The sequence below is a fragment of the Epinephelus fuscoguttatus genome, linkage group LG6 (genome assembly GCF_011397635.1).
Source record: "Epinephelus fuscoguttatus linkage group LG6, E.fuscoguttatus.final_Chr_v1".
NCBI classification, from domain to species: domain Eukaryota; kingdom Metazoa; phylum Chordata; class Actinopteri; order Perciformes; family Serranidae; genus Epinephelus; species Epinephelus fuscoguttatus.
In genome coordinates this window covers 25,044,780-25,057,124 of record NC_064757.1, presented here as the reverse complement: position 1 = coordinate 25,057,124, position 12,345 = coordinate 25,044,780, and the positions used below count along the sequence as shown (strand labels likewise).

Here is a 12,345-nt window from a genome sequence, read left to right as displayed (position 1 = left end):
TGTTTTCATCACCTTAGAGTGAGCTGTTTATATTCTACAAAGGAAGCAGGCCCCATCCACACTGTAATTTTCTACAGTAGCCCAGAGTGGACAATCCAAACACTAGCTCTAGATAGGGCTATCCATGTTTTCGTGTTGTCCACCATTGAACCGGCGTTATTAATTGTTTTCACCAGTTTTAATCACTTGGTCATTTTGTTTTGGAGAGGAAGAGACCTCTGTGGATAATTCAGCTCCAGGCTGAAACCTCCTGAACCATCAACACTGAAGCTGGGAGTACACACATGGCACATAGTTTCAGCTGGTTGCAATCTGCAATCCTCACCACTAGATGCCACTAAATCCTACACACTGCTCCTTTAACCTTGAACTTTCATTGGGGAGATCACAGGGAGGAAAAACTATTGACCTTTCGCTTCGCTTCGCTAAGTCTCGCCCTGGACACAGACTGGCCAATCACAGCATAGCATTGGTCCGGCTCAGACCAGGGTCTGACAACAACACAGCTGTGCCCCATTGACTCTAATGCAGTCGTTTCAGATTTCCTTCATTTTCAGGCTGGTTTTGTGGATTTGGAGCTAAATGTTGTGCCTGGGGCACGTGGTGTATTAATGATACTCGTCACCTGGAGAGGTTGAAAAAAAGATATACATTTCTTCCCTGTTCCAAAACCAAAATCAAACCCTGAAAAGTGTAGGGTTAGCTAGCTAGCTACTGAAGATATAGCCTACTGAATGTATACACATGCTGCTTTTGCTTTTTAATGATTATAACAGTGAAACAAAGACCGACCCTGCTGTACAGGAACCAGTGAAGGGAAGCAGGGAAACTTTGCTGATATTCAACCAGCTGTGTGTCATCACAGTGTGTGCAGAGGAACAGTTTTTGACCTCCCTGGAGATCCCTGCCCATCCTGCAGCGGAGGTCCAGGTGGCCGCAGCACGGGGGGGGGGGGGAAGCCAAACACCGTTCATCTGCACACACTGCGATGCCACACAGCTAGTTCAATGTCAGCAAAGTTTCCCTTTATATTCATTGTCTTGTGTGGTGATCAGCAGTGACGGGGTGGTTCACTTTTACACTGTGATCTGTAGCCTATAGTTCGGCTTTAGCTTCTAACTATCTTTGTCTTTTTAACCTGTTGTTGCTGCTGAGTCAGTTTGACATCCTGGATATATCCTTCAAACACAGACTGTAGACCCCTCTGTCTGCTTCTCTCTGGAATCACTCTTTCATTTTTCCAAAAATATGATGTCTTCAGTTCGTTACAGTGTGGGCTCCATGCTTACTCTGACAGCTTGTCGACCCTTCACAAAGGGGTGGGGCTTAGCAAAAGGTCAATTGCAAGAGGAATCATGCTTCTAAGTTTTCTAAATCCTCACTAGCCAAAATAACTATGTGTGCTTTCTCTTTCTTTGTCTCTTTGTGCATCTTTTCCCACTTCCTCCCTCTTGTTGTCTCCGCACCTCTCTCCCTGCATCCTGTCACATTTAGCGTCCACTGTTGCATCATTATTTTGTATTACCGTTGTCTGCCCTGAGAAAATGTGTGGCAGCGCAGTGCAGGTAAAGATAAGGGCAGATGAGAGACAAGCAGATAGAGAGAAATCAGGTATAAAGTTAGAATGAGTCACAAGGACACCCGCAGAGAGAGAGCTGACATGCGGAGAGGTGGGTTGAAATTCCTCTGCCGCATGTCGACAGCTCTGTCTCAGCCCAGTGGACGGTGCCCACTCCTTTCCTAACGCCCAATTAGAAATGAATCATCAGAGAGAAAGAGTAACCGATAAAATCAGGTACAGTCACTTTTGTCATCAACTTTCTTAGGTTATTCTTCTCTTTTTTTCTTGTTCTTTCACCTGCTCTCTCCCACTCTGTTCTCCTCTGCCTTTCCTTTCTCCTCACCTGTCTCCCATCCATCTGCAGCTATTCCATTTTTTTCCCCTCATGTTCCTCTGTTTTTTTCCGCTACTATTTCACCTTGTCAACAGTGTCAGTCGGGCCCTTGTGGAGCCGAGAAGATTGAACCACAGATTGAACAATCTATTTCTGTAAGGATACATCAGTGTCAAACCACTCCATCTCTAGCTGTCTGTATCGAACACGCACACATGCACAGTTATTTTTGATTGAAACACTCCTACTAGTGAATAGACTCAGTGTTACATTTGAGAGAAACGCTGTGCGTGTGTGGTATGTGTGCGAGCGTTCTGCTATACATTGTTTTTCCTCAAAATGTTTCCTATCCTCTCATGTCAGGCTGGCATTTGGTAAAATGAAAAGAGGGCGAAAGCAAGACAAGGCATATGAGGCATTTTTGTTCCTCTAAACAAGATTTTTCTATTCAGTTTTCAGTGAGAACCAGCGACAGAAGAGCATCGCCTGAAAACTAAACTAACACCGTTCACAAATGAGCTATTCAAAGTTTTCTGTTGTTGTTTTTCACAGCTGTTAACTCGCCATATGCTGCTCAATTCATTTGGTGGTGGAACTCTTGGCTGAAAGTGCAGACATTTGGAAAGCCCAAGTGTTCTAATTTAAAACTGAAGGCGTGATTGGTGGATTTTAATTGGGTGAGGTCAAGGGTGATGTGGGAATATCAGGCCAATCACAAAGAGAGCGTGTTGGCATGGCAGTAGAGCTAATTTCATGTGGCAGATGGGGGCTAGCTTGGCTGAACAGAGACAATGTTGGGTAGCAGCGGCTAGCATGAAAAGGTGTCATATGGGTAAAATGCCCAACATTAAAGACACAAAAATATCCACGGAGCATAAAAATAACAGCTTCTAGTGACTTTATTTAAAGCAACAAACTTGTTTTAGCACACACAAATACCTCACACAAACAAAAGAATACAAACTCACCGTAAACAATGACAGTTGCCGTAGTGCTTCGTCTTTTGGCCACTATGTTCTTCGCCACACATGTGTAGTTGGCTGTGTCCGACAGACGTGCCTGTTTGATGATCAGGTTGTGGTCGATGGTGATGTAGAAATTTCTGTCCTCTGCTGGGTCAATTATCTCTTCGTTCTTCAACCACTCCACCTGGGAGAGACACAGAGAGGAGAAAATGAGGTCAGTGGAAAGGTTCCTCTATACCTCTGATACACAAAGAGAACAAATCAGAAAAATAGAGCTCACAAAAGATGATAATTGTAAATACAGTAGTGTTACTGTGCACTGACACTATGGAGCAGGTGTGGTACTGCCCTGGGGTGGAAACCAAATGAAACCAGATAATAATTTAACTTTGCTTTTTGCAACTACGTTAAATCTTTCCAGCTGAGAGGAATTATAAGATCACATTTTAATCTTGTTTTCGCAACAGATCCACCTCAAGCAAAAAAAAAAAAAAAAACAAAAAAAAAACAAAGGTTTTGAAAGTGATCATCTAAAATAGTCCATCTGTGAGAGTGTAAAAAAACAAACCTAAAAGAATCAAGTCTGAGTGTTTTGGTATAATCTTGTTTTTTCCAACCTTTCCAGATGACAAATAAAAAGCAGTATGGAGGGACTTATAATAGGATGCTGGTGTAATCTTGTTTTTCAATTGTTCCACACAGAAAAGCTTTGAGGAGATGTCACAATTCCAGATCTGAGTCAATAAATAAATACGTGAAGAAGAGGAGGCTCTGTGGTGACTATCATCCTGTTAACTGTTATGGTTTGTGCTGTAAGTAAGACACAAGATGTGAAAACTTAGCGTCAAAATTATTCTCATGTATGTTTTAGAAATCAAACATAAAATTCACAAGCAAGTAAATATATTTTATGGGGCAGGACAAAAAATGAAACTATTGCCAACGGGAAAATGTTTATGCATCAAGTCACAGGAGTCATACAGCTGTAACAGCAAAAACTCATTTACAGCGGGCCCTGCACAATATGGGTGGCAGTGTAGAAAAGGAGGGAAATGTCCTGAACATATGCTTTCGCAAGGTGCTTTGGGTGAAGGGTAGGACAGCGGGAAACTATCCTATTTATGAGCCTAATCACATTTCCTGAGTGCTGTATTTACTGGTCTAAACCCTCATAAATTCAGCCTGTCCAAGCTTTATGGCGAGCACATAAATGTCCGAGCCGCGTTGTTTAATTCACGTTGTTTAATTTCCTCCTCCCTTCGCATTAGGAAATGGAAATCTCAGATGCAGAAAGGAGGAAATTCAGTGTTATTCTTCAGCTTACTGCCTGCCCAGGCTCCACTGTCATTCTCCTCGCGCAGTTATTCTACCTGCTTCTCTCTCTGATCTTTAGAGATTTGGCAGTGCTCTTTGGCCATGGGGCTCACTGTAGCTGTGAATTCTCAATCTTAAGTGAGATGCTGTGTGACCTTTCAATTTCTATTACAAAGTAAAGGTTATACCAGAGAGGGGGAAAAAGCAAAGACAAACAAACAAAAACATATATATATACAGGGCAAGTGGTCAGGCCAGGAGTTTATCCGTGTGCTGTGCAAGGGGGAAAAAGTGTCGGTGCGCTCTTGAAAACAAAAGCAGATAAAATGCATGTAGTATTTTTTATTTATTCATGCTCAGGATAATAAAATGAGCTGGACTGCGGAGAGAAATAAGTTCAGTGAAATGCAGTGTATTTGTTGAATTATGCTCGCAGAGATCCAAGGTCACCAGTCAGACTGCAGAACCGCACCACACACAACTACTCCAGCGATGTTTCTCTTCAGCAAAATACTGTTAGTTTAAAATCACAAACTCATGTCCTCATAAAGTCTTCAAATGAGTAACGTGAGTAAATTCAGTTATAGACCTGTATTTATAAATCAATATATTGTGGCTGTGCATTCTATATATATTTCACTTATAAGTTTGATAAATAAGTTCAACTTGATGGTCTTAGCTTCTAACTTATAACTAGAGAAACAATGGAATCCTAGTTTAAAACAGATTAATAAATGTTCTATTATTGCGAGACACTGCCTAATGCAATTTAAAATAGTACATAAGTTGCATATTTACAAATCAAAGATAAATAAATGGTTCCCCTTCGTTTCTTCTCTGTGCCACAAGTGTCAGTCTAATGAAGCCACTCTATACACTATAATGTGTCTTCAGATTCAGAAGTACTGGTGTCACATTTTTCATATAATTTCAGACATTCTTGATTCAAGAATTGAGCCTGAACCACAAACTATTTCTTTTAATATTTCAGAGACATTAAACAACCTCACACCAGCTCAAAGATGACTTATCAAGTACTTACTTATGTCAGCTAAGAAATGCTTGCTCATGTTATGGAAGGGTAAAAATATCCCTAATGTGAATATAACATGATGCCAGAATAAACAACAAGGTTTTCCTGACCATTACTTGGTGCAGTGATTCCCCCCCAACTCCCACCCTTTGATAGGACTGACAATGTTTTACAAAAATAGAAACAACTGTGACTGGCAGAAAAAGTTTCCTATTGACTTTACTGAATTCCAATACAGTGTACAGTCTTTAGAAAATGTCTCACCCCTGATCTGAATTTTCCTCTCGATGATCAAAGCACCATTATAAAAATATCCGTACACTGGCAGTGAACCAAGAACCCTGGGGACATGGAATATTGGATGGTGAAAGATGAAATAAGTTAAACTGGATATATAGCTTCAAGTTACCTTATGAGCCCGGGGGGGGGGGGCGGGGGGCTGCAAATGTATCCTGACTGTGTTCGACTGTTCTACTGTAAGATGGTTACCTCAGTTAGTGTAAATGGATTATATCATGTATTGTGTTCATTAGCTTTATTAGTTTCAGCTGGCCAGGACCAGTTGGGGATATACACAAGTACTCTGTTGGACACAGTTAAGTCTATGTCATGTCCCTGGATCCCCTGGAAAGTTGATATTGTGCTGCCAAAAATATCCATCTTATATTCTTCATAGGAAAAGTGTAGCACTGCCAACAAACAAAGTACATCTACAGCAGTGGTTCCCAAACTTTTTGTGCCCAAGGCACACCAAAGGACAAGTAAAAATCTCAAGGCACACCTATTGTGCCAAATAGCCTTTATAACACGTGTTATCACTCATATCGTGTAAAATATCTGTAAATGTGCATAATTATTTACTAATGCCAAATAAAATGTGACAAAGACAACTATATTACTCATGAAATATTTATAAACGAAATATTTCAAAAATTAATTTGAAACTTCATCAAATTAGGCTTCATCAAAGCAGCAACACACCCATTTAAACCAGACAGGTCACAAAATTAAAAACGAGGCAGAAATTAAGCACAAAGAACTGTCAATGCAAGGAAGCTGCACTGTCCATTGTCCTGAACTACAAATTATAAATGTAACATTTTGTATCAGCATTGAAACGGGTGCTATTGTAAATAGGATAAGTTTGTCCATAAACCCCCGAATCTTGTCTGTGGATGATAAAATGTTTTCATTCCTGCCCTGAAGCTTGGCGTTTAACTCGTTGAGATGCCCAAATATGTCTGCAAGGTAAGCCAGCCAGGCGCACCACCTCTCATCCGCGAGCTTGTCCTTATGTGGGACAGCATGGTCACGTGAAAATTCCAAAAGCTCTTCCCGAAGCTCATAAAGACGGGAAAGGACTTTCTCCCATGACAGCCAACGTACCTCTGTGTGGAGGATCAGGCTTTGGTGGTCGGCTCCCATCTCGGCGCACAGCTGGGAGAAGAGGCGAGATTTCAGGGGCCTTGATTTGATGTAATTCACCGTCTGCACAGCCTGATCCAGCACCTCAGTCAACTCCGGGGGCATGGTTTTGGCAACTAATGCCTCTCGATGCAAAATGCAATGGTTTGTCACGATATGTGGGTTTTGTGCTTTCACCTTAACAATAAATCCTTTCACTCTCCCCGTCATGCATGCCGCACCATCTGTGCAAAGACTGACGCACATATTCCAGGTCAGATTGTTCTCTTTTAAATAGTCATTAGTTACCTTGAGTATTTCTTCTCCCGTAGTATGGCTTTCCATTTCTTTGCAGAAGAAAAAGGTCTCTTTGATAGAGTCACCATCAACATATCTGACGTTTGCCAGGAGTTGGGCAGCCCCACTAATGTCAGTTGACTCGTCTATTTGGAGGGAAAATCTGCCGCTCGCCTGCAGTTTCTTTGTCAAATGTTGCTCAATGTCTTCTGACATGTCGTCCATTCTTCTTTTGATTGTATTATCAGACGACGGCACTTTGGATAGCTCATTTGTGGCATCTGGACCCAGCATGACACCTGCAATTTTTTTGCAAGCGGGGAGGATGAGTGTCTCCGCTATTGTGTGAGGTTTCTTTTGCTTTGCAATAAGCTCTGCTAGCATGTAACTAGCCTCCATTGCTTTTTCAGACACTTTCACAGAATCCAACAAACAGTCTTGCTGCCTCTGGTTCAGATCCCGAGCTCTTTTGAAGTAGGCCAAGTTTCTCCCAACATGGGAGGGATGTTTGGTTTCCAAGTACCTCTTCAGCTTGCTGGGAACCATGTTAGCATTAGCTAACTTCTCCCGACAGAGGACGCACTCGGGCTGAGGAGTGTTGACATCCCCGGTCCAACTGAAGCCATAAGACAGGTAACTGTCATGATACTGTCCGCTGATAGTTTTTTTTCTCTTTTCTTTCGGTGGGTTGTCGGCAGTCTCTGCACTGGTGGTTGGTGGTTTGCTCCGCACAAGAAAGCGCTCCATTTTCCCTCTCATTATGTTTCTCTGTTTTAACATTGAATGTGTCACAGTCTAATGGTGCGTTCCAGGCAACCCGTAACTCATGTTTTCACAACCTGTAACCCGTGAAAGTGCACTGGAACGGCAGTCAAACCCGTAACTTCCCACCCGTGAACTCATAACAAATCGATGTACTCCCAGTTCCGACCTCTGACGTCATATAACCCACAAACAAATGTGGCAGCCCCAGTGGATGCGGTGATGCTGCGTCTGATACACGGTGAGAAATAGACTTTAGGACGATGTAAAATAAATTTGCATGTTGCAATTATAATATGTTAACATAATATGTTCAACGTTAAACAGGAAGTAACTGGCAGTTTGCCGTAACTTTCCTGGAATGCTGCAAAGTCGTAACTCGTGACTTGAAGTCGTGACTTACGAGTTCAGAAGCCTGCCTGGAATGCACCATTATAATTCCCACCTGCGCAACTGCGTGATCAGCGAAATATGGAGTTCTCTTTGAGGGTTTTTGTTTTTTTTTTAAGAATTGTTTTTAGGTAGAGTTTGCCTCTGTATTATGAAATGAGTGCATACAAAGTAGTGATATAGTAAATTACAAAAATAATTATTTTTCTGTAATTTTATATTGCAATAATAATGTATGATTGTCACAAAATCCCACGGCACACCCGCACTTGCCTCACGGCACACCAGTGTGCCGCGGCACACCCTTTGGGAACCACTGATCTACAGTGACTAAGGGTGCTTCCAGACTTGTCTTGCTTTGGTCTGAATCAGGGACTAATTTTGTTACAAAGTTGTGTAATTGCCTAGAGTTGGTTCCTGCTCTCACGGCAGCATTTCCAAGCAGACCAGATAAAATGCCTGTGTGAGAAAGCTGCTCTTGATTGGTCAGAATTTCCATGCAGGAAAAATCCAGGAAGTTATCAAAACGTTGAAGAAGTGTACACTTGCAAGATAAATACGACACTTTCTAATGTCACAATGGAGGGACAACTACGCAGGTTGCAGACTGCAGTTGGTTCGGATCAAAGTCGGAAAATGTTTGTAACCAGACCGAGACCACCTCTTCAAGAAGGTCTCAGTCTGGTTGTTTTGCTGCTCACCTGAGTGTGATTGCTGTATTTGCACTTGCCCAAACGAACCGCACTCAGGGGGCAAACGGACTTGAGTTCAACTGAACCGAACCAAACAGGGCAGGTGTGGAAGCACCCTTAAAGGAAACCAAGTGACTTGTTCATTGTAGTAAAGCAATAGAATCTCTCAAGCCTCTTCAAACATAGTAACAGTCTGAATGTACTATTTCAACTAACACAATCATCTTTTAACAATTGGTTATCATTTCTATATGCACTTCATGTGAACCTCGGCTTTTCATCTATCCAACCATTTATTTTGCTTCTCAGTTCCCCCAGACACTGTTAATAAACTACTGTCAGTCACCTTAATCATGAGCACAAACATGTCTGCCTTATTTTAGAGACTAATTTGAAGTCCACTTCCAATTAACCTGGAGGGCCCTCTGCTGTTTAATTTGCTTACTCTGGCAATTTCTACTGCAGTGTGAAGACAAGCACACAAAAATAGCTGTGTGTGTACCTGCGTGGAAAAGAAGCACTTATCAAGAAAATATGTTATTTGCCACTGATGGCACATCCTATTGGTGAAATCAACAATGGCACATCAACAATTTAACAAACATTTGTTATGCCACCTAAACAATGGCAGAAAGAAGGAAGCATGTGAACACAAGTGACTTGCATCACAGGGATTGTGTATTTATGTTGTTTTTTCATGTAATCAATTCATGAACGTTTCTCGCTTGCGTAGTGGCTTAGTGATTGTTGCACATAATGTTATTCCAACACATTGTTTGCTCTGAGATGTATGGTCAGATCATTTCCCAGCGAAACACAGCCACACTAACGCAGGCCTTTACTAGCAGCGTATACGCTTAATATTACCGTAGTTGTGAGTTCTCGTATGATGAGGCACTGAAAATAGCCGCAGCCTTTGATGAAGCCTGAAGGTTGAAGCATGTGAGACTGATGTGTGCTCCGCTGGGCTCAGACAAAGAGACCACATGTGGTGGCTATACTACCACTGCCACCGCATCATTAGCCACAGCTGGTGCAAGAGAGAGTGTGTGAGTGTGAATGGCAGAGGGTGGCTGATTGGATCAAGCCAGCCCCGGGGGAGAATGTGTATTTGTTATTTTAACACTCGCCCCCACATCACCTGTCTGTCTCACTTTACCCACACACCACTAAACACAAACACACACACACACACACACACACATAAAACAGTACTCATAAACCCTGGTTTCATCGCCCTTGTGTAGATACTGTATAAAATAATGGCGTTCTACATGCCTGTGTGGAGATACTTCAAATGCTCGCGGCGTGTGATGAACACATTCACACACACGACACCTTTGACACTCTAGCACGTGCACAAACATAAGCAATCCTCTTGTCCTCTGTTTCAACTGTAACAGGATTTAAAAGAGGTTCAACAAGAGTCCATCCTTTTTTCTTTAGACAAAGAAATCAAATGGTTTTCTTTTCAAAGGGATAAAGGCTTCATCTGATCAATTACACACTCACTTTGTTCATGTTTTCTTTCTGCTTGACCCAATGACTGAGACATTAATTTGCCTACAGGTATATTTCAAATCTTGTACCCCTGAACACAGATAAAAGCAGATATGTACTGTGTCGGTTGTTAATAATGTACGTGCTTGAAGTGTTTGGATATTGCAATATAAACTATGTGTACTGAGGAGTGATAAATTCTAAAATGTAAATACTTCCATATGTTTTCTTACCCGCAACTTGAGGACAAATGTCCCATCTGATGCTGTGCAATATCAAGGCAGCAGAAATATGTAATATATTGCACAATCTATTGAGATATGCATCTTTCTTTGGCAGTGGAACAAAGGCTCGGTCGCATGCTGTGCAAGATAAAAGTAGGCCAAGATATAGAGATATATACTGCCTTTTGTTGCATTGGAGAGCAGCACAAAATGTTTTGAAACGCAAAGCTTTTGCCGCATATCTGCTGCTGAGAGCAGGAACATCATAGCCGCACTGTGTCACAAAGAGAAACACAGTGTAAATCTTGCAAAAGCAAAACAAATGGCAGACCACAGAGCAAGAAGTGAGATAACAAAGCAAAGAATATCTATGACAAATGCTAAAATATGACATGCTTTGTAGAGCCACTACAAAGAGTCTCATATGGGAGTTGATAACAGCGCGGAGATACAGGGTCTATGGATAGAATCTGCCACTGAATCACAACATTAATTTTTCAAAGTAGCAGCAGGCGCAAACACACAGACACACAATAAGGGTATGACGAAACACAAAATAGAACAGCTACAATAAAATCTGATTCTGCAATCAAAGACAGGCAGGGAACTCGAGCTGTACTGCATATGTATGTGTGTGTGCATGTGTGTGTGTGTCTGTGAATCACTGAGGTATTAATATGATTATCCTCTTGATTAGCTATATTATCTGGATCCCTATAAGACCACAGATGAGTGGGTTAAAGAGCTACCGAAGTGATTACTCTACCTATGCGTGGGTGAGGACTGAGTGTGCGTCCATGTTTTAATAATCCCATCCCTCCTACTACCATCACCGCCCGCTCCAGCAAGCTTCGCCATTTCATTTCATGACAAGCTGAAGCCAAGGTGTTGGACATCAGAGGAGGAGAGAGACAGTGGAGGCACAATCAAGACAGATAAGGGCAGAGAGTCAGACCGAGTAACTTTGTATTATCTGGGCTTGTGCTGTGCAGTTTTGTTTGATCTTTTCAAGTAAAAAAAGGAACAACTCATCCCTCCAATGCTTTCAGATTTAGTTTTATGAATCAGTTTGGCACATCTTCATGTGAATCATCCTGAGGATGTACTGAAACTCTGATTCATAAGACAGAAAATAAACAGACTGCATCTTAGTTTTAAGTGTGAAGCTTTCTCCTCGTTAATTAAATGCCCACCTATGCAACCCTGTCTCCTAGAAACTACCTTGATATACAACCAATTTGCTTTGCCAAATACAATTCAAGGGAAACACAATTAATGGCTGGATGATGTCCAGTGGCAACATTTAGGATGTAGGAGGCAGAGATGGGGCCAAGTCATTGCTTTGCAAGTCACAAGTAAATCTCGAGTCTTTGTACCAAAGTCCCAAGTCAAGTACGAGCTCATGACAGACAAGTTCCAAGTCAAGTCTTAAACAAGTCCCCTCACCAAATGTAATGCCATTTAGCAACAGAGCAATATATGTTAAATTTACATATCACGAATGTTTTTAAAATCATTTTTACATATTTGTTGAATTAAGTGCAACTGAATTAAATCATAAGAAAGTAGTTCTGACACTGCACTTTCACATAGCACTACTAATCAGTACAACAACAGAATTAATGTGTGTTTCTGTCCTGTCTTGTATTTAACTCATCTCAGAGTGGAAAAATGCCTATAACGTTCTCTTTTCAAAGCTGTAAGACATTTACTGTAAGACTGTTCTTCCTTTAAAGTCATTCTGCATGTTTTTGCATGTTTTTTAACACTTTATTTGTATGTTTTCCCAGTATTAGTTGCATGTTCTATGTCTAAATGAAACAAAAGGAATAGCGTTAGTTTAGCGTTAGATTAGTTGTTTCAAGAAAA

The 12,345-nt window shown here is 41.4% G+C and overlaps 1 protein-coding gene across 2 annotated transcripts in view; it reads right to left on the bottom strand.

Moving 5' to 3' along the window:
• The window catches only part of unc5ca (unc-5 netrin receptor Ca), a 286,639-nt gene that overhangs the window by 66,076 nt on the left and 208,218 nt on the right, over nt 1-12,345 (bottom strand). For both annotated transcript variants that reach the window (XM_049579110.1, XM_049579112.1), the window contains exon 5: nt 2,864-3,044. In XM_049579110.1, coding sequence (XP_049435067.1) covers nt 2,864-3,044 — 181 coding nt within the window. The remainder of the gene's footprint in view (nt 1-2,863; nt 3,045-12,345) is intronic.